The 24434-nt window shown below is 35.0% G+C and overlaps 1 protein-coding gene across 2 annotated transcripts in view; it reads left to right on the top strand.

Annotated features, from left to right (window-relative positions):
- Window positions 1-23610, top strand: part of LOC149799038 (protein PAT1 homolog 1-like) — an 82991-nt gene extending 59381 nt beyond the window's left edge. For both annotated transcript variants that reach the window (XM_089957999.1, XM_089957998.1), the window contains 3 exons: window positions 3720-3860; window positions 5673-5770; window positions 15131-23610. In XM_089957999.1, the coding sequence (XP_089814125.1) occupies window positions 3720-3860; window positions 5673-5770; window positions 15131-15317 (426 nt within the window). In that variant the 3' untranslated portion in view covers window positions 15318-23610. The remainder of the gene's footprint in view (window positions 1-3719; window positions 3861-5672; window positions 5771-15130) is intronic.
- The last annotated feature ends 824 nt before the right edge of the window (window positions 23611-24434 follow it).

Genomic DNA, 24434 nt, shown 5'->3' with positions numbered 1-24434 from the left:
CAGCTGTATGGCTTAGTTATGAGAGAACAGACTGGTTTTCTGATTTGTAATCTTTGCTTGCAGATTTTTTTGTTCTAATTCATATCTGATACAGAACCAGTCTGTAGGTATTTGGCGCTAAAAATCGTCAGATTTATTCTAGCAGATGTGTGTGTTAGAGCACAAAAGAAATTCGAATAATTTTACAGATGGATTAGAAAAAAGAAAAAAGAAATGATTCCAAGATGAATACACGAATTACACAATACAGTGTTCCATTCTAGGGCAGCTCCACGCCTACTGCAGGTGGTGTGGAAAGGATTTTAAGATTGGTCATGATAGTAAAATAAAGAAACCTTGAATTAGCTCATTTTACAAACTCCAATACCAAGGTAACTGGTGACTTCTTTTTTAAAGCAGAACTAATAAATGCAGAGGCATTATTTACCAAGTTCTTAATAGAACACGGACTACCCCTAGCTGTAGAAGACTGTGATGGTCCTTTGTTCAAATGGATGTTTTCAGATTTCAAAATTGCAGAAAATATACATCTGCAAGAACAAAATTATCTAATATTATTAGGTGCTTAGCAGAAGATAATTTGCCTAAAATTGCAGAAAATTGGGCCATTTAGTATTGCAACAGACAGGAGCAGTGATTATGAAGACAAAAAGTTGTACCCAGTCTATGTAAGAGACTTTGATAACGAAAAGGGCAAAGTCAGAGTGCTCTTCTTTCATTACCAGAATTAACAGTTGATTCCACTGGAGAGAACATTTTTTATTTGCTTGATAATGCTTTGAATGAACATAAGTTAGCAGAACTGTATGGGGTTTTCAGCTGATAATGCATCAGTGATGACTGGAATTCATAAAATAAAGGAGTTGCATTCTATATTTTGAAAAATGTCTCCATCAATGTACATATCAGGTTGTCCCTGTCATATGATGCACCGTGCTGCAGGAAAGGCTGCTGATAAATTAGAAAGAGAACCCCAGAAGTATCAAGTTGGTATTCTGCCTGACAATGTACTTCATGCGGACAGAGTTGATGTGCAATGGGACCTTATTTCCCAGCTAAAAGATCCAATAACTGGAAGATATATATTTCCTCTTTGTCAGGTTATGAAAGGAATATTGGTTCTTTACCATTCTAATGCTGACTGTGAGAGATTGTTAAGTATTGTTAACAGAACTAAAACTGAATTCAGATCCAGGCTCTGTAACCCAGTACTTGCTTCTCTACTGGTGTGCAAAACATTCATAATCTCAGCTGTTACAAAGTGTTTTGAAATGCAGTATGAGAGACATTCTTTTTAAAGCTCAGTGTGCTATATATGAAAATTTGAAGCAGTAATTGATGTTAAAAGACCAGAAGGGGTAAATAAATCACTTTGTACATATGCTCATTGAATTTTATTATGTTATATGTGGTTTACTCTTTTTATGCTCAGATAACCCTTTTTGTCCACTTGGATTACACTTTCTCACCAGGGGTTGGCATGTATGGTATTGGTGAGTGGTTGGCATGTATGGTTTTGGGGAGTGGTTGGCATGTATGGTTTTGGGGAGTGGTTGCCTCATATGGTTTTGGTGGGACATCATGTGGACATATTAATCAATTATTAATTGGTCTTCATTTGCTTTGGAAAAAAACAACAGGTGATGATGAAACTTTCTCCAATTTCCAACACTAATTTTTACTGGATTTATGTCTTAGAGGTTTGCTTGTGCAACAGGATTTAAACTGAGTGGAATTTGGATTGAGTAAAAACACCAAACATGACATATACAAATGAATAAAAACACCGAACACAGTGTATGTGAATGAATGAGATTTTATTAAATAAAATAAAAATACGCAACAAGTAAACACATAAGCTCTAATAATGATCTACCTTAACAATTCATTAGACACAAGATTCATAACTATGTGAGAAACTAAAGACAACCAATAAAATGATATGCCACTTCCATACAGAATATTTAAAAAAGAAATAGCAGGTACAATTCGTGTATGATATGATGAATGTGGTTCACACAACCATGTTTTAAAGATGAGTATGGTTCCTAGAACCGAATGCTTTCAAATGAGGATGGTTCATACAGCCAATTGTTTTAAAAATAAGGATAGTTCATACAGCCATATGATTTAAAGACGACTATAGTTCATACAACCACATGTTTTAAAGGTAAATATGGTTCATATATCCATGTAATGTTATAATCACAGCACACTGTTCACTGTCTTTTTAAACATCCAGTAATCCTTATCCAGCTAATTTGCAACACAGCCTATCTTGCTGCTGCACTTACAGCTCCGCTGTCATAAATCTATTAGACCAATAGCTGTGATGCTTGACTGCTTTATGCTACCACTTGAGCTGTATGTTGCTTTGCTGCCAGCCCTATCAGCTACACTGTCAGCTGTTTCTAGCCCTTCCAGCCCATTCCGCTTTTTTAGCTCCTCGATCCCATTCAGTTATAAATAGACCAAACTGGCCATCATATTACATTGAATAAATGTTTATGGTACTAAATTATAAACATATCTTAAATCATGACCAGCATATAGAAATGCACTAAACATTGCAGAAGAAAACCGTCCATGAAATACATGCTACTCTCTACTTTCTACATCAGTATAAAGCCATCGACAATGAATTACATGAAACTGATAATATTCTATACACAAATACTGTACAGTTTTCTCAAGTTTTAAACTACATGAATGAAAGAAATACAGGATATCAGTATGAGGCATTTAAAATGCAGATGCAGTTACAAAGTTAACCTGTGTATAATCTACTACTGACCGCATTGGCTGTAGTAAGACTTTTTATGTCTTGTTGGTCAATAATGAAAATGGTGCCATTGTGACCTCAAATATGGCAATCACAATTACCACATAAAAGAACTAATGTGCTTTCATTAGAAAACTTTTTATGATATCTTGTTGGTCCTAAATAGAAATGGATATCATCATGGCAGCCATCTTAAAAATGTTATTACCCCTTACTACCCATCCAAAACAGAAAGCCATGGGGGTTTTCCCCAGGATAATTCTTACAATGTCTTGTTGGGCCTGAATTAAAATGATGCTGATCCAGTTTTGGCTGTCATGGTGGTCATCTTGAAAATCTTGCTATTTCTACTCCTTTAAAATGGCATGGGGGTTTTCATCAGAGGAGTGGTTATGATGTATTGTTGGTCATAAATTAAAATGATGCAAGTTGACCCTCAATATGCTATCTGAAAATATTAGCCCTACTCCCAAATGGACGGTTATATCAACATGAGGTCACCAGAAGACTTCTTATGTTACCTGGTTGGCCCTAAATTAAAATGGTGATAGCCATATATACAATATATCTACCATTTTAGCTGCATTGAAAATATTGTGCAAATATTGCTTTTTGCTACTCACCATGAAGGGATGATCATATTGACATGGGGTTTTCACTTAAAATTGCAAATAATGTTTGCTTGGTGCTAAAGGAAAAAGGTACCAATCTAATATCAGATATGTCTACCACAGCAGCCAATTTGAAAATTTTGTTGCTGAAGAAAATCAGAAATGGTTTTAACACAGAGCAATTTAAATGAAGCAATGGTCTTGTCTTGGATTCCTGGAAATTCTTTTTGCCCATTACAGTGTCACTGCTTTTGAGGGACTCTTATTTGCTGATGTAGTAGTATGGCTTTTCCTAATGTATTGTGTACTTATATTGCTCTTTTCAGGGTCTGGAAATAATGTATGATTCAGTGGCAGAGGTCATAAAAAATGTGGAGCTCTCTGTCCTGGTGAAATTTGGTGAAGATCTTTTGGAGGCACCACCTCAGTCTCAAACAAAACCTATTGCTGTGGCAATACAAAATAAAGTAAGTGTGCTGTGTGAATATACATTATTACGAAGAATTTTACATGGTGTATTTCCATACAGTTAAATTTGTTTTTACATTGTGGATGGGGAAAGGATACTATGAAACTCAAACAATTACAAATTTTCAGTTAGAAAGAAACATCAAGTTATAAGCAAGCATATACAGTAATTATGTAAAGTGAATTGACATTATATGAAATAAGAAAATTTGCATGCTTTCTCTAATTATATAGAATGAACTCACATTATATTCAGTATTTTGGAGATGCTATATCTACGTTCACCATCATTGATATATGAGTATTCTATTTAATATAACACCTACATATATCACAGTAAGCATAGAGCCTTCTTTTGTCCTAAACTTGCATAAAATGTCTTTACTAAACTCGCATTTTGAGTGCAGAAAGGCTGAAGGAAGAGAATTTTTCCTTGAAGCCTGCATAAAAATGTGATTTATATGGAACATGCCATCATTCATACCTGGTGGTTCTATCTTGTTACCACTTAAATTTGTGGTGTAAACCACAACATATCTTGTATATACCTTATTCAGCACAACTAATCAGAATTGTTTAATCTACAGCTTAAAACTTGACCAAAAAAGATATACAATTTAGTATCTACAGTGGTATGACATAATTTGTTGTTAATATAATCTTTTAACAAATACTAAAAGCTTACAATGTGGAAGCTATGAAGTCAAATGTGTTTACCTGTAAGGACAGATCCAGTTAATGAAAGGTGTGTTATGTTATTGAAAACAAATATTGGAATTTGATTCCAAGCCATAAGGCCTGAAGCTGGATGCCTCAACTTGACAGCTTCAACTTAATTTGCCAATGTAGAAAAAAAGCCTGAAGCTGGAGGCCTCAACTTGACAGCTTCAGCTTAATTTGTCAATGTAGAAAAAAGCCTGAAGCTGGAGGGCTCAACTTGACAGTTTAACTTAATGTGTCAATGTAGAAAAAAGCCTGAAGCTGGAGGCCTCAACTTGACAGTTTAACTTAATGTGTCACTGTAGATAAAGGCCTAAAGCTGGATTCCTCAGCAGCTTCAATTTGATGTGCCAGAGTAGAATAAAGCCTGAAGCAGGATGCCTCAACTTGACAGCTTCAATGTAAGGTGTCATTGTGGAATAATTGTATGTGTTTCATTATTACCAATGATTGCAACATTTTTGTTTAATATACAAACTCGTGTCTGTCAACACATCATATTTACCTGGCACAGACTGTACCATTAATTATTTCTGAGGAACCAGTGGTGATGTATAATTGTCTCACAAGTGTGTGAAATCAGTGCCCCTTGAGAATAACATCAGGCCTGGACTGACAAACAATGGCTACATATGATTTTCAGATATATAGCTTCAAAGGTTACAATATTCTGTTAATTGCAAACTTTGTTATGAATTCCTATTGCATTTTCAGCCGTTTTTTACTAGAAGAAACTTTGGTTGAATGGTATTTTTCGCAGTATTGTCCTGGATGTTTAAAGTACATTGACCACACATTTGGATTACACCTTTAGCTTTATATTTTGGAAGCTTATTAGAGTTGTGCATCACATTTGTATCCATCAAGAATTTGATGCTAGGGCTGTTCCATTAAAACATACATGGGACCCAGGGAAGGCACTTTTAAAGTGAGGTACTCACCCATAGATGCAATTTAGAAATTTCTTATTTTGATATGAACTCTGTGAAATCAAAGTACCCTGGCATATATTTTTTTAAAACGTTCTTCCCTGGGTACCATGTATGTTTAAATGGAACAGTCCTCACTCATTTAACTGGTTTTGATTTCAGTTCGGAAGTTCTGTGGTATGCATTATGTTGCACCGAGGTGAAACTCTGTATCAAAAAACTTCACCGGTGGATATGGATAATCAGTTGGATAGCTCCTGGTATGACTCCCTCCCACCCCACATCCCCTCTCTCTCTCTCTTTCCACACATATATCATAAATACACACAAGCATAACTAGACAGAAAAACATACAAAGTTACAACCAGAATATTTTAGTTTGTGATAAACTGTCATAACAAGCAAGCTGTCATCACTGCTTTCTAATCTTTGAGATAACATTTATGTACTAAATTAGTCTTTTTCTGAATAAATTTAGAAAACTCGACACTGAATAATGAACTTTTATTACAGATCTGCATAATGTATATCTTATTTTGCAATGTTGCTGAAAGTAGCTTAAAATCAATAATACTTTCTGAAATGTTTGTTTCCCCTACTAAGTTTGTGGCCATTTTAATTGGGCCCACTTTAGTAGAAGCACATAATATCAATCAGTTTGTGTTTTTTGGATCTGTCCATCTGTCCACACAGTTCTTTTTTTTTTTTTTGGATTAAGCAAATGGTTCAGATGTTTTAATTTCTTGCTGAAAATGAGGTGGACTGAACAAAATGTGAGTCATTTGTCAGTACAGTTCTACCCATTTATATCGACATCACTTATGTCGACAAGCTGCCTATGTTGACGAAAATATTAACTAATTATTACTAACAAATTGTCATGCTTTTCTTGATGTTGAGATTCACCCATTACCTCATGTAAGCACCTTTGAACATCTCTAATCCATTTTTATGGAAGCGCCTTTGGATGCCTCCACATGATTCACATGGAAATGCGTTTTGATGCCTCTACACCATTCTTATGGAAGTGTCTTTCGATGCCTGTTATAAATATCAGCCATTTTGAGCAGGTTTTCATAGTGCCACCTTCCAGGAAAACCCACTATTAGATACTACATTCATTGGTGTGAATGACCATTACATCAGATCTTGTGGTTGCTGTTGAAGATCTTGTCATAATCTGCTATTTAAAATAACTGGGTTATATTCTCCACTCTCCAAAATGGAGGCCTTGGATTTTGTTTAGTACTTTATTGAGTTTGCACGATTAGAATTCACTACGTTGAAATCTTCAATAACTTGAGTAGAGGCTCTGATATTGATCAGACTTGATATTTCTCTGTTTTAAAGCAGAATTCTGCATTTCTCCTGTCTTGAATCAGATTTTTCTTTATATAGACCGGTTTTTATATCATCTCCGATCTGGGTTTTTTAAAAACGGTCTTTTTGCTCCCATTCCACAATGACCCTTGTAAATTATGTGTTCCATATATTAGGTAGCACGCTACTCTCGTAAAGAATATTCTGATTGGTCAATGGTTTAAATTCATTCAGTGAGTCTTCGTGTAATGGAAACTGATAGCAGTAGAAAGAAGAAGCATGCTTGCAAAACATGGCATCCCGAGTTGTTGAGAGAGACCTTGACACAAAAAGTTTACATAAAGGTTTAAAAAACATTAGAATGGGAATGGCTGGAGCAAAAAGTTGACGGAAATTTAGTTGGTCAGTTCGTAAGAAAATTGAATGCTTGAGAACTGGCATTTTGTGACCTCTGCTCTGCTGCAATTGCAGTTTGAGGAGATTGGAACAGCACCTACAAAAGAAGCTGCATACGGAAAAATTGATGCTCAGAAGGCATCTGGAAAAAGTGCAGTTAATTACTATAAGAAGAAAGATTTCTTGCATGGAAGAACAGATGTAGCTCTCTGTCAGAATATGTGCACTGCATGTCTCCAATACAAGCACCAGCTTGATAGGAAAAAGGCTTTCATTGAGAAAGAAAAGAAACAATTGCACATTGAGCCAAAAAAGTCAGTGGCGACAAAAAGGAAGGCTAAAGAAATCTCTGCCATAGCCGCAAAAAGACAAGTGAATGTAGGGGATTATTTGTATATAGTTGATGTATTTGGGTGTTTATTTTACAGATTTGTTATGAAAAGAGAGAAGGATAATATATTTGCTGCGAAAATTGAGAAATTATTGTGACTTAATTACAATGTGAATACTGACATGCACATGAAATAACTTCAGCGTCAGTAGTTTTGGAAAACAAATTCATGAGACAGATGATTTATTAAAGTAGACACAGACAAAGAACTTACAAATTTTGAGTATGAGAAATGGCAGCTTTGGTTGGTCACACAGCTTCACTGGCTTGAAGGTGAATGAGATCTCTCAAGATTTTAAAGCACATTAAAAAAATGTTCTTCCATGAAAAATAATTATACAGCTGTAACAATCAGATTTTACTCTTAAATCTTTCTATACATAATGTGTACCCAAAACATAAAATGGTTAAAATTGATGTTAAACGTAATATATACTACACTTCTGAACAGTTAACAGCCAGTCCTATGTGTATGGAGTAAAACAGGTGCACTGTGTAATTTTGGTACATGTATATCAACAGGCTAAAAAGCCATACACTCTATGAGGTAATGGGTTAAAAATAACTGTACATGTTGACAGTGCCCTCGATCCCAACTTCAACAAATTCTTTGTATTCTTATCACACAAGCTGTCAGTTCTTACTCATACTTTGATCCACCATTATTTGATGTTGCAACCAGGCTTTAATGCTGCCATCACATTAACAAATGGGCATATGTTCGGTCCTTAGCAGTTTATTTGTGTTGCAACTTAAATAGCATTTGCACCCTTCATCAAAACAAGCCAGCGCCATAATCGTTTATAAAAACAGTGCACCCTTATCAAACAAAGTCAGCACCAAACTTTTATACAAGTATTGTTGCATATTCCAAAGTTATCATTGATTGGAAGAGGTTAGTTGTGTCCTGCAAGTTTTGTTTTCGGCAGGAAAAAAGTAATTTATGTTTACAATGGCTACCAATGGCAGATTAAAGCGCAGATTTAATTTAAAATCTTCTGAAACTAATTATCTGGCCTCGGAAGTTGATTTTGGTGGCAACTTAAATAGCATGTGCACCCTTCATCAAAACAAGCTGTACGAACTACACAGCCATGTGCTACTGGCAACAGCATTTAATAATTGTTAGTGACCTGTTGGTTCACAATGGATTATAGAGTAAAAAAAATTTGTAGATGTGTTTATACACTCTGTATTTTCTGATATGATGTGACTGATTCAGGAATTTTCTAACATGTGACCTATACCGAAGTTCTGGATTTTCATATGCATGTACAGTACTTCATGCATTATCAATTATATAACACAAAGGAAACACAAAAATAGTTGTCATTATACAAGTGTATTTCAAACTGGTTATGTCTTTTGTCTTCATTTAATCAAAATTTTCATTATTTATATAAGTATAGATTCTACGCACTGATAACAACATGGTACCCGTTACAAATTTCACTTGGTCACAAAAATTTTGAATTTTTTTTTCAACCCCACCTGCCCACCCACCCCCCAAAACACTTATCTTGACAGCCTCTTATATTTCCAGTATTACCTTGGGCCTGATGATATCAAGATACATGGGTAGTACTGTAATAGGTCTAATTAGTTTGGCATGTAGAACCACTTGTTAAATTCATGCCATATCAGTTGGCATCCTATTATGACTCTTACTTGTTTCTGTCAAATACATTACCCAACCACATTAACCTTAGGACTACATTCTACCACCTCCAAACCTGACCATCAAAGAAAGATGAAATTTTTTTATCTATGTCACATATAGGCAAAGATAAGCAAAGCTTGCAGATTAACTTGTCTTTATTCCTGCTAGGTTGTTATTGTTATCCTAGATGAACCAGCTGTAACTTACAACTGTAAACAGTTCCTCATGGAATCCATGTAAATAAATTATTACCTTCTACAATTTCATTTCAGTGACACAATAAGTAAAAACATTATACAATGTGCACAACTTTTTCATAATATTCAGTAAATTTTTTTGTAGTTTTGCATTTTCACATTGTGTATTTTTGTTCATGCGATCTCAGCAATACTAAAATTTCACTGGTGAAACTGCAATTTCCATTTATTGCACTTCTTAAGACATCTCAGTAAAGCAAGTTCACCAATATTTCAGCAATTTGTATATTTGTTGAATGCATTTTTTTTTTTTTTTTTTGCTATTCTCTTTCATTAGAGAAATGGCAGTATTTCTTGAAAGAAGTGCACATGATTTAAAATTTGTAGAGGACAATAATGAGACTTCTTTTATTGTGTAACAAGTGCTGGTCTTCACACACGTGTTGTGTATGGACAGACAACTTGTCCAACTTCTTACAAAGTCATCTCCGGGCTAAGAAAAATAAGAGAATGCTCAAAATCATTGGAGCATGAAATTTAACTCTCACCTCGCTTGAATGAGTTTTATGGGGGGATGTCAAAATGTCACCTCTGCCTGCAGTGAAGATGCCAAAAACATTGCTGGCAGTGACTACAACTGCAAAACCCAGTTGATCTACATCAGTTAATTCCAATCAGTTATTTGAATTGGGAGTGATTTATATTTGTACAACAGACATTATTGTTGAGGAGGTTGACAAGTAATTTGCAGAAAATATAAATTGGCTTCCCACTTGGTACAAGTCTCTTTGCATGGTTTTGGAAATATTGAAGCTGGGTGTGCAGAATTACCAAATGACTTTGCTGGCTGGACTGGCCAGCAAATCATCCATCATACACCATCCCAACTGCTGACCAACTGTTCCAGCTGTCCAGACAATCCATCTATGGCTTTAGCAGTCCTGCTTCTGTCATCACAGATGGCAACAGTGTCTTAAACCCAGCAGACGACACAACCACCCAACTGTACAGAGTCTCTGTCACACAGCAAATTGGCATTACATTTAGAGATGTCTGATCCAGCTAAACTGGCTGTGCCAGACTGGCATTCCACAGCAGCACCACATTCAGTACTGGACATCTTGTGACCACCTCTGATGGCATACTCAACAAGGAGAATTATTTCACCTGCTGATGTTACATTCTTATTGCCCTATGGTTTGCTATATCCCTAGACTCTGTGTGTACAGGAGGTCAGAGGTCAAGATGGACATGCCTGAACATCCTGATCTAACCATGGTATGGATAGAATTTATCTTCAAGGCAGCAGAGAAATTTCTAGGATTTTACCTCCATTGGATTGCCTTCTTCAACCAGCTGTCTGCAATACTTATAAAGTTTCCATGTAGATCAGTGGTTCTGCTATTTGTCAGAGATTATTTACAGGTGGAATCCTGGACATCAATGTTTATCGGTCTCTCACTGATGAAATCGCTGATGATTACCGCAGTGATTGAAGGTGTGTAATTAGATCAGTGGTAAGAAAATAATGTGATCATAGATAATGCTCATTGTGGACCTGTAATGGTCAGGGTGATAAATTTGCGATTACTAACATACAAACTGATCTACGGAGATGGACTCAGTGGTGTTGTTCAGGGTCTATGTAGAAGGGTAGCCCCAGATGCAATACCAATTGCAAAGCAACTGGGAATGAAGGCTATTGATGTTCGTGATAAAGGTATTGGTGCTGTTGGTGATATTGCTGGTAAAGCCTTCTCAGCAATCAAGGATAGACTAGCACGGTTAATACAAAAACCTAAGCCAGTAAAATTGCCCAGGACTGAAGTTATGCCTGCAAATGTCAGTGAAATAATAAATGAAACTGCAAATAAAGAACTAGCATCTGGTTTACCCCTGTCCGAAAAAGAAAAATATGGCTGCTAGTCTAATAGCAGGAATGATCATTGTGTGGACAATAACGAATATAAATAATGTTTATACGTGTATCTGATCCAGCAGTTGACATAGATGTACCAGTTCTCAAGGAAGAATCTGTACGTGATTATCAATATTATTCTTATGATGCACAAGAGCCAAATCAGAGTGGATGAATCGAACTGCAAGTTAGGATTCAAGTAGATATTTCTTACCCACTGAACCATTTATTGAAGTAGAAGGTGAAATATTAAAAACAGATGATACTGAATTTAATGCAGATGTTGGTTTTGTTAATAATGGTATTATGGCATTATTCAGTAGTGCTACATACATGATTGATGGAAGAAACATTGAAATATGCCAGAATGACGTCAAATGCTGCCACGACGAGATTGGGTCTAGCAAGATATTCCGGTGATTATTCAAGATCAGCTGGTCCATCAATGATGTTTGCCAAAGACACTTCTGACTATGCTGACTACAGACAATATAATATTAGACGACCAAGAAACAATGCTGACACTGATGTGTGGCTGGTGGTTCATGGTGCTAATCCAGAATTCACCTTAGGATTCGCAACATGTCAGTCAATGCAGAAGGATGGAAGCAGAAGATTTTCATGTGCAATTCCACAGTAACATATCTTTGGATTTTGCAGAAATGTCAGAAAGGTTATTTTTAAAGCTAAGCACACAGTTGTAAGAAAGGCTACTGACAATAATGCAATCTGGTGTCATCCATTTAGTTTGTGCCTTAATGGGCAGACTGATGCTGTACGTATTTGCAACAGGGTGGAACAACAAACTGCCCACATTCGTTTCCCCATTTCTGGACCCAGAAGCATGGACTGTCAATACCTGTTCAGTCAGAAATACAGTCATCTGCCTTCTCTCCATTAATTCTAATTCCGAAAATATAGAAAATGTGGGACAGACTGCTAGTTTTCCTAACCCTGCATGAATGATCTGCTGGATCTGGCAACAGATGTACTTGAAAAAAGTCTTTTTGACTCTTAGCCTGCTTGATCTATGTATAGAGAAGCTTCTTCATACCTGGCTATTGTCAGGGAACCCCTGTATGAACAGGAATTTGGAGCTGAAGTTATGGAGAGGATTGCAACAGCCTGAAGGCCCTCCACTTTGAGGACTTGTATGAGGAAATGGTGAGTGGTATCACATCAGCATAAAAAAAGAATTCTTTCCACTTAAGGCAGGAATGTAAGGCATGACCCCACAGAAGCTGGCTTGGCTAAAAGGAGTTATTAAATTAGTATACTCTGAACTCTTTCAGGATCAGGCATGGCTAATTAAAGTTTCGGCTCTTAAAAAAAGTTAATTCCATGAGCCTGCTTTAATATATAACAGAGTCATTTCACTAGCATGCCAATTTACTTTCACCAGTTTTTATTTGCATGACATATCCTTGCAAGAAGAGAGCTGATCACACTGGGCCTCTTTTAGCTGCCCAGACACTTACCACACCCATTTCATAAAAGCACAACCTCTTACCCAGGTATGACCTTGACACTGTCACTGGATTCGTCAAGGCAACTTTTGAATGACAGGCAATAATCTAGTGTGACATCCCACAGGATATATCTCACATATGCATAAACACATTGTCTTTGCTGAACTAAAATTAGAAGTTCATCCTTTCATTCGAGCAATCATGCACCATAGGATGACACAGGTAGAGGTTGGATGCTCAGCATTTCCTTCTCCTCCTTATCTGTTCTAGTGTGATTGGATAATTTGTTTGGTGGAGAAAACAAATAATTTAGTATATTATGTTTCTCATATTAGATTTCTACTTACCCTTCCTGTAAAGCAAGTATACTTTTGCACAAGTTAAACCTGTTACACTACTCCCTCGATAACTTGTGCCCTGATAACTCGCAAACCTGCTTATAATGCAGGGTCAGGTGTGGATCCCATTTTTTGAACCAGAAAATGCCACAAAAATTGATCACTATTTATTGAATTTGAAGAAAATTGTGATCAAAATTGGTAAAGGAAACATTGTATCGCTCATTTTATCTTTGAAAACTGTAGATAGGATCTGCAAATTTTAATCAGCACTATGAAATATCAAATTTAAAAATAGGTCATACAATATTTTACATTTTCTTTCCAAACGATATTCCTTGTACACCGCATTTAACGATATGTAAGGAAAGTTTGATCAATGAAAATGTAACTTACGCCAATAAATACAAATAAAATAAAAAGAATTATCAATTGAAATTTGTGTTCTAGTTCTATCTTTTAGTTCATTTTAAGTGTAATTGTCATAAATGCAATGTGTCCTCTTGGAATTAAACATAAAGTGCAACAATCTACCATAACAGCTATGTCCGCGAGCATTTCTCTGAGAACCTACTTCAGTGCAGACCGTGTTTTGATAACTGACTTCCAGAAGTATTTATTGTAATGTTTTCTCTGAATTAAAAGCTGGCCTCCTTTGTATTATCAAGTTAATTATGTCTTTTGAATCAAATAAAGGAGGTGAAATAAAAGAAAAGTGAAAAGGCACAAAAATCCTACAAACTTAAAATCTAGCGGCCCCAGTTGTATGACAGGTGAACTCTATTTGATCAATTGAACACTTATAATTGTTATTGTGTATGTAACATAAACTACCTTAAATTAACTATTTCATAAATGTGATCTAAAATAACAAGGCAGCCAAGCAAAATGAATATTTCGTAAAATAAAGAGCTTGATTTCACAGATACGGACTATTGTGGGCAAGCAAGTTTCAGAGAATTCTTGATCTGGCACATAGAGATATCCTCAAGGATGATAAGAAGTTTCATTATTACTGGCAATGAAATCCCGACATCAATATTGTACTAATTGAACAATAAAAAAAAATTGATTTTTGACATAGACGATTGTCTTACGAAATAAATGTCACATGTTTAAAAAAAAAAAAAGGAATCTTGTTTGGTGGTGTATCAACAGGCAGTCTAGTTCCCTGCTCTTGGGACTCCTAGTTTGGCAGGATAATATTAAACACCACTACGGGAACTAGACTCATCAAGAAAACAAAAGGCAGTGATGTAATGCACAGATTTTTTTTGAGTACACATGATGGTTGTTAAGCCAGTTGGAACGATCTTTCATGTTGGACATTTTGAAAATAAGTGTTATTTAAACAGAATAATGAACAACTTCATTAGAAAAAGTACATCATTAAAAATTAACGTTGTGATTGTAAAATGAGGATTCAGTCAATAAACACCCCAGTTCCCTAAGGCAACACCCCCCACCAACCCCCACCCCTGTTTTCTCGATGTCAAGCAATTTATTTTCAATTTTTGGAGGTCCCTTGGTAACTCACGCCTTGCTTATAGTGCAGTCTATGTTTGTGGACCCCGTTGTGTGCAAGTTATCGAGGGAGAGGTGTATATCAGAGTTAATGATAACCACTCAATGGGAATAAGGGGAATTAATCTGTAAGACTTGCTTCCCTTTATGTATAATTTATATAGAAGGAATTAAGTGGGCCGGATTTGGATGTAGAAGACAGTAATCCTGAAGGTAATATGATTGGGTTAGTATTGTCTGAGATCAACGTTTTTTTCTTCTTCAAAATTTGTTTTCTGGACCCTAGGATGAAGTCATAATTATAATAAGTGTGTGACATTGACCTTGGACCTTTTACTTCATTGTGTAGGAAGAACTATGGTAGCTTGTTTCACAACAGCTTCATTTCATTGTCATTTATTTTTCAGGTCACATTTTGTGCATGAATTTGCTGGCATTTTGGCTGTGGTACCTGATGAGTCCCTTGTCCCACCAATTCACACATTCATCGATATTTCCAACCATCTGGAGCAGCATCTTAACAAGAGGTTGCTGGCTGTCGTAGAGGACAAATTGGAAATCTTCACAAAGTCACAGGACAAGAAGAAATTGTGATAATTAACGTCAAACTAATATTCAGGTGTCATATTTTGTATTTATGTGCTGTCTGTAGTGCAATTGTTAATGCTGCTATATTTGATAAATTTCTATAAACGGTATTGAATGATCTTTTTATACCTCACATACACAAAGGAGACAGAACTGTTGTACCACCCCTGGTATTGGCATCTGCACATATTAAACAATATATGTGTGTACAGCCTCACTGCATCAGTCAGTCAGTCATTCTTCCTAGGTTCTATGCAGCAATTCATGGTAGCATTCAGAGCACCTAACTCCTGGGTAGGGGCCTATATTTACATACATGTATAATAGCTCTGCAATATTTGGGAAGTTTTTGCAGTTAGCTCAGGTTTTTTGTGCCTTGTATATACAGTTAATCCTGGATTCTTGAAACTTGAGGAGGGAATGCATCTTGACTAGTATTTCACCCACATCACAAAAGTAGACCATTATGATCCAAGTTTACTCTTCATAGATTCTTGACTCTCAGGCACAGTTCATATAAAACCGTAAACTTTGTGACTCTGTGCATCTCTTTTAGTATGCACACCCTGACAAGAAAATGTAAGTGTGACCTATATTTTGCATTTTACTGGTTTAGGTCAAGATTTAGCATTTAGCACACAAACAAATAGTTTTTTTTTTAACTTGATGAGGAAATGCATCTTGATAAGTATTATTACAAATAGAGGTCTCTATAACCTATATTTCAGGCTTCATGACTTTAAAAAATTCATTTATTTGATGCTGTTTATGTTAGAATCATGAAACCTTATTATTTGTATGTTTTGATCATGATCACACACATTAATCTGTGTGGTATACACTCCTTTATGACTTGTGCAGTTGGAAGTAGTAATAAAACTGTTCTTCATCCGTAAACTTTCCATATTGATGACTGTACGGTGCATATTGTAATATGTTAACTACAACAGGTTCACCATGTATTTGTACATGTGAACAGGTAGAGAAATTAGATGAGTGGAATGCATGTATTTCATTTGTGGTAAGTCTGCAATGTTTACATGTGTAATTGGCTTACTTTAGTTTACTGCCTGTAAATGTTGACAAAATCAATAACCATCCAAATGAAAAATGCATGTTGTTATAATGATGCAAGAATTACCCAGTGTATTTAAAGTATATATTTCCACATCATTGCTTAAAGAGGATTGTTTTTCAGGAGATTTTCTTTTGGTTAATTTTATTCTTAAATTATATATATGTGATTTTCACATAGAATGTGGTATTTATAGGAAAAAACAGACGCTGAAAAGAATTGATATTATAACACATTACACATCAGGTTGATTTACTGGTAATGGTAACATTCTTCAGACAGCAGTATTTACCTATAAATAGCATGTTTGTTCAGGGAACCATTTTTTAGGAATGTTTTATTTTAAAGGAACACCATTTCAAGTGGGTAAGCCAATACATAGTTTCTTAGTTGGTGTAGATCTTTTAATAACAACCCATGTGCATGTTTCATTATCAATTTTTATAATGTACATATATGTAGCAGCAGGAACCAATGTAACTGCAATCCTAGGGCTTTTTCATTGAGACTGATCTCAGCAAAGATATGTCTTGTAGACTGTCTGATTATTCAGTATAGAGATTTCTTGCAGACTGATATATTCAACAAAAATGTACCTTACACACTGAATCCTGTTGTAAAAGTATATAGAGGACATGCAACAAATGAAATTGAGTGAGGTTCAAAATGCACATTATAGTAGCTGTCAGCTATTCAGTAAATCTAGTTGGAAGATAGGGAGAAATGTTGGGTTTCTGATCATTTTGATCAATCTTTTATCTTATTGTATACCATGTACAAATTTAGACATTTTGGTAAACATTGCAGCCATATTGTGAAACTTTGTATTTGCTAATCAGGGTAATTTCTGATGCATGAACTAAGCATCTAATGGTGGTCATACTTGCTGTTTCTCGAATGGTTGCTCACATCTTGTGTTTTGAGTCAAATCTTGTGGTGGAGAAATGATAATAGGTTCTAAGCAGATTTTAAGAGAAATGAATTTTAAAAAATTAAAGAAAAACAAGCAAAATTAATGGCTTTATCTTCAACTCATAGTACCACTGCTTTGATACAATAGAAATGAATGTCATGTTTCATTGTCAACATTGCTTTAGTCTGAACTTTTTTTTCTGGATGATAATATTTACAATGGCTATCTTAAACTACTAAAAGCCTCATAACAGTGAATAATATGGGCATTGACTACACTGGTTTGCTTTGCTCTAGCCTCATTAGAAAAGAATAGACAAAGAACTTTGTTCTGTTCAGTGCATCAGGAACACTGAATAATCTATTTAGGAAGTTGTAAATCATGTTTTTACTTTCCAGTTTGCAGAGATGCAAGCTGTTACTATTTGGCAGAATCATCCCTATTTTTTACCTTGGGTTATGCATTATGATAACTTATGTCAGATTATGATTTTTTGGTTTGATGCATTTTATTTTTTTTTTGCTAGCACATGAATTAGTGGATTTTCCAAAAGAAATAATTTTGATAATTCACTGGAGTGAAATATATATTAAAAAATTCATTGTAGTCAAGAGACATAAATAACATTATTACCAAGAAATTGGATCCACTATTTTGTCACTTGCTTAATCTAGTAGTATGTGTGTGTGATTTGACTTTTTAATGTAGCTTTAACAATTTTTCAGTCATATCATTATGATGTCTGCAGTGTGGCAGTTTATAGTGATGTCCAGCACTGGGGCATCATGCCGCAGACAAGTAGCATAATGTCCCACCCAGTCACATTATCCTGACACCAGGCTGACCAGTCCTAACACTAACCTTTTAATATTGAGCACCAAGCAAGGAGCTGTTAGTACCATCTGTATAAGTCTTTGGTATGACTCGGCCTGGGATCGAACCCATGACCTGCCGCATCCGAGGCAGATGCTCTAACCACTGTGCGACCAGAGTAGTCTAATCTAGTGGTAAGTATGAACACCAGATATGCTCGAGTACCCTGTTCAAATCCCACAACTTGCTGATTTATTTTTCTTTGGTGTTTTGGGTATGTGCTGTTATATCTTGTATTAGTAAAGAAAATACAGTTGTTCATTTTTCATGTGAATGTACACTACAAAAACAGCTGATATTATCAAGCAGGATATCATAAGAAATCTTCTGCTTCAGTCTGCAGTATATATTGCTATCCCATTCGTTTGAGCAAAAATGAGAAGAAAATTTGCTTGGTCTGTGTGAATAATGGATACCCACTTGGTGAAATATCTGTTAATCACTTCATAAAAGCATATCATTGATATATAGGTGCTCAGCATCTAGATCATTGGCATATCTCAATCACAGAAATGCTTATAATGTGTGATTGTAATTCTTTTGTTAAAGTGTACCAGTTTTGTGGCCCCTTTAAAGTCTGTGTTGGTCAACTGCAACTTGGGCACCAGTTTAACTAGGTCGCTGAAACACTTGTAATGTCAGAATGTAATATTTTTGTAAGAATACTTAAGTACTTATATCACATAACCAATTGATATTGATGAATTAGAATTCACATCAGTTTATTTCACTTTTGAAATGAAAAGAGCCTATCTGTACCAAAATTGATGAGAGCTACATAAATTCCAGATGATATACTCGGGACATAAAAATTAGACAAATGCCATAGCTTTGCAGTCTATTTGCAATGGACTTGCACATATCAGACCGAATGAGGCCTGTGTCAACCCTCAAAAACATTCATATGGTTTCATAATAAAATTTGGATACAGATTTGAAACTGTCCTATTTTATTTTCAGATTCTTATTTTTTTGGGGTAAAGTTAGCATTTCAGTATGACATTGGTAGTGGTTGGCATATCTTTTTATGTTAACAAACTTCAGAGTTTCCACAGTCCTGGAAAATCCTGAAAAAATGGAAAATAAGTTCTGATTTTGTTAAAACTTGTGAAAGGTTGTGCACACTGGAAATTTCCACGCATTGTAATGGAAGGATCATGGAATTTTACATTTGTAGCAGATGTTATGTTTGGTGCATTTTAGTTGTACGTTTGGTTTCAGACTGTCCAAAAATTTAAGTTTTCTGATCTTAAATGAATTTATGTTGTATATATTATTTCTGATTATGTTTTCGTCTCGATTACCAAAATAGCCAGAGCTTATTTTGAGAATCTACTGGAATACTATATCAGCCCGAGTTTAATGTAGCTTATTTTGAGAATCTACTGGAATACCATATCAGCCCAAGTTTAATGTAGATTTATTTGAGGATCTTAAAATTTCTAGTGCTACAGAATGTGTAAAGTTGTCAAGAAAAACTAAAATTTTGACCTGGAAGTCTTGGAACTTCTTGACAAAACATTCTCAAAGTGTCTTTGTTTTCTTTTATGAAATATACCTGCCAAAAAACGTAGAAAATTTAAACAAGTTTTTTTTAACAAGTATGAAATCTTTTAATTTCTTGTGTCTTTGGGATAACTAACAGATTGTTTGAAAATGCAAGAAAATGATCACTATTGCAATCTTGGATTTTTTTTTAATTTATCATGCTGGTAGAGAATATTTGCAGGGTTTTTGTATATGTATTTCTCATTATTGCCACTCTTGGTAGTGTCACACTTTATAGAAATTTTCCCTTTATAGTCTTTTTTTTGTTAATTCCTTTTCACCTTTTAAAAAAGAATTTCTTCTTATTTAATATTTTGTAATGTTTAATGTCACATGCCATTATGTACATAAATATGCTTTGTTAAGGACAGTGGAGTCTTTCAAATGATTTGATTCAAATACTTGGCAGTAAATACGAATTGGATAACTAACATCACCATGTTGCAGAGAAACATGCCTAGAGCAACAATTTTTACACAACATCATAAGCCATCAAAGAATTAAAAACCATACTGTGGCATAGCAAGAACATTGTATATCCAGAACCATGATATAGGGAATTTTTCAAAAATAATAATGCCTTGAAAGGGAAAATAATATAATACTAGGCTTCATGATGTAACCCAAATTTAGCCAGCCAATTCATATACAGTAGTATAATTTTTGGTCATGTGGTCCAGTGTTAACATCCAGAAGCATAAGAGAGAGATGGTGTAAATCGGAAACTGATTTTGTGAAAATGTTTAGTTACTGAATTTTTTTAAAAATGTTTCCACATTTAGAAGTATGTAATATATGTTCTTGTTCAGAGTAAAGAATATGTTAAAATCCTTCAAATATAATATATAAGATGACTGAAAAGATGATAGAGACCTTTTCAGTTGGAGGCAAGTGTGAATGAGAGTGGGACATCAGAATAATGATATGACAGAGTCCATTTTGTAACTTCCAGTATCTCATGTTATCATTGTGTATTAAAAATATTGCTATTAATCAATTCTGTGTTTAGGATATCGTGACTTACTGAACCCAATCAATCATTATCTTGTACATTTGTCAGCAAGTGAAATGAAGCTTTCTAGTAACTTGTCCTAATATTACACTTTTTGTCATTAAAAGAAAATTTTCTTCAAATCTGAATTGTTTAAACACAAGTGGTTTATTGATATATTTAAATATTTTTTTCTTGCTACTTGCAACTCGTCATTTTTTATTGGCTTGGTTTGATTCATTGCCATTATTTACAGCTATATATGTTTTATACAGAGGCACCCAAAAGTGTAATTTTTAAATAATTATAGTCATTATATATTGTTTCACCATATTTTTCCAAATGTACTTACACCTTCATCTATTTTTCATATGCCCACAATAAAACATAGAATACTGTGTTAAACTGTTGCCTGTCAACGAGTCTGTTACCAATTTTGTTTCCACACAGCAAGTTGAATTCTCTACCATCTGAGGTTATCCAAACTTTGTGGATTGCTTGCACCTGATGTAAGGATCCCAAGGTCCTGGCCACAATGACTACAAGAATAAAATCTAATTTCCACACAGATTAATTCTGCATCATATACCTCCATCAAACATTGTGAGCGTCTTTCATTTGAGGTAAGGAATAAGGGGATTAATTTGGGGGGTCACTGTTGAAAGTCAAGGTCATTGTGACTGACAGAAGAAAATTGGTTTCCACACAGTAATATTAGTTCTGTCACCGACTTGGACCAGACATTGTGGATGATGATTTGGGGATCCAGAGGTCAAGGTCATTGACTGAAAGTATGCTTTCTACAGTCATATTAGTTCTATATTACATACCACAACCAGGGACCCATGTGTTGAGTGGTCTAAGGCACTCACCTTGACAGATCACTGAGATCTCACCTCTGTCCCCATGCTTTGAAGTCCTGACCTTGGCCAACATGAGTATACAAGAAAGTTGCCTGTAGCTTCCCATTGGTCAGTGGCTTTCCCTGGGTTTTCCAGGGTTCTTCCTGCACCAGATATACTGGCCACCATGTAAACCCTATCATGTTCTGAAAAATGTCATTAAACCCACAATGAGAGCACATAACCAAACATTGTGTATGGTTTTTGCTTTGGGTAACAAAGAAGACTATTTAGTTTTGGGTCTGAAAGGTTCAGGGTCGTTATGACTGATAAAAGAACTGTGGTTTCCACTCAATAAACTTAGTTCTACATCACACACCTAGACCAGACTTTGTGGATGACTTGCATTTAAGTTAAGGAAGATGCCCATTTATTTGGGGATCAAATGGTTAAAGGTCAGAGTCTCTGTAACAAAAAACAGAACAGTGGTTTCAGTTAAGTTGCATACATAGATGACTATTAAATGTTGGAAAATGGGGGAAATTTTCTACAATGTACCGTTTACAATACTCGTGTTTTTATAAGGAAAAACTAGATTGCATCAGAGTGAACTGTGCTTCAAACTTTTGTTAAAATTTGATTGAATCTCTTTTTTGATGTAGAAAGAAGGTAACATATGTTCTCTTTTTTGATAATGGATGAGATTGGTCTTCTAGAATGTTTTCATTTATGTTGCTAAATAGATGATACTGATTACATGATATACTGAGCAAACATGAATATTGATGTCAGTGCTTTTGATCATAATACCTTATGTCATGTTTACCTATAGACAGGGTTCATACAGAATTCTGAATGATAAATTCAAAGACTTTTCCCAAACTTTCAAAGACCACAAACAGATTTCCGAAACCTATTTAAGCTAACATTGTATACAAATTATGTTTTATGAGAAAACAGGGAATGCAAAATACTACAATATTGTTTATTGATGGAATTCAAACTATAATTAATTTCCTAAAATTGCTTTATAATGATATGGAAGATAGGTTAACAGTCATTGTTATTTTAGAAACATGGTAACTTGTGCATCAGATTTAATACAAAATTAATTGTTCTCTTAACAGACATAAGCACTGCTTAAATGTTTGGGTTTATTTCAATTTTCAAAGACTTTTAAAGACCTCAGGGTATTCTGCTCGAACTTTCAAGGCCTTGAAAATTCTACCTCATTTTTCCCGAACTGTCAAAGACCATATGAACCCTGATATAGAAGGAGTACTTATTTTAACTCTTGAAATCAATAGAATGGAATGATAGTCATTATTTAATATGAGTTGGCATTCTCAAGAACAAAGAAAAGAATGGAAAAGGTGCCATGAACTTATCATCATCATAGTTCTGTTTCTTTCTCGAGTCTTTCCTAGAAATGAAGTTTCAGACTTTACCATTGTGTCTCTTTTTATATAAAATAAACAGAGACAATACCAGATGAGCAGCTGTGATTCATATATTTCTTACTCTAATGAATTTGCTTAGTATATATTTGTCAGAATCCATTTTCGATGCATGCATTTTAGTTTCATTATCTTATTTATATGTATCATGATGGATTGTTTTGTTGGCATTCACCTTTGTGTTTCATTTGTAATTGTGATTAGTGCTCATTCCATGCTTTAAGAACAATTAGTTTTTTGTAAATTTGGCATTGACTAGTTTATTGTTATGGAAAGAATAATTTGTATTGCAAATACCGTTCTGTGTAAGTTAAATTTATATATTCTTTTGTACAATTAATTTGACAATGCTGTCATGATATAGGTGATAGATTTGTCAGTAAATTAGTTTATAATTTGTAATCATGAAGCTATTTCTTTTGTGTTTTTGTATATACATGTATGAATATATTCTAATTAGTATTATTCAAATGTTTACTGTCTGTGGGGCGACATTTGTTAAGCCCAGGCAACATATGTTTGAGCCTTAAAACACAGATTACTTGATAATAAGGACTTGGAAACAGTTTTGTCTTTTTTGAAGTAAACTGTAAAAGTATTGCTAAATCTTTGCTTGTATTTTGGGGGTTAGTAATTTAAAACAAATTTTTTTAAAAATAGAGTAATTTGGCATTTCTCCATTTGCTTCATATGAAAGCAGTAACATTGTAGAGACAACCCCCACTTCAAAGGACCATGACTCAAGAGCCAGAATATGAAATTCCTTAAATGTTTTTGTCATTGAATTGCATGTAATACTTTTTGATGAAAACATCAATGTAATTTAAATTTTAGGATATTTGCCTATAACCCCCCATCTCAGGTGCCCAAGGGAGGAAAACAAAATAAACCTTCCTGCCAATGGTATTACCTTGGTTTCTCAATTTCTATTGTCTTGTTTGGGAGGTGATTGAGTAACATGCAAACAGTTGGAGGATATCACAATACTTCAAACCCTTGTAAAAATAAGTATGTGGATAAATAAAGAAAAAAGAATGCCTACAGTTCCAGAAGGGGCCCCCAGTGGTCTAAAGCGCTCTTCATTACGGATCACTGCCATCTCGCCTCTGTTGACATGGGTTCTAGTCTACAATTCGGCCAATTTGGGTATGTGAGAAAGCTTACCAGTAGCTTCTCTTGGGTCAGTGGTTCTTCCCGTTGTTATCCCAGGTTCTTCCTCCGCCATTAATACTACCCGCCATGCATAGCCTATTATGTGCTGAAAAATGGCAAACCCAACAACATCAGTTCTAGAACAGTATGACTTTTTCAGTGGTCTTCTTCTTGCACAGAAGTGTTTATTTGCACAAAGCGCTATCCACAGGTCAGTCTTTTTAACCTCTGCCCCCACCTTCAACAAAATTGGCAGAACCCTATATTGGCCC

Source organism: Sinohyriopsis cumingii, chromosome 5, assembly GCF_028554795.1.
Source record: "Sinohyriopsis cumingii isolate HCF-2022 chromosome 5, ASM2855479v2, whole genome shotgun sequence".
Taxonomy (NCBI): Eukaryota; Metazoa; Mollusca; class Bivalvia; order Unionida; family Unionidae; genus Sinohyriopsis; species Sinohyriopsis cumingii.
This window is presented reverse-complemented; position numbering and strand designations above follow the sequence as displayed.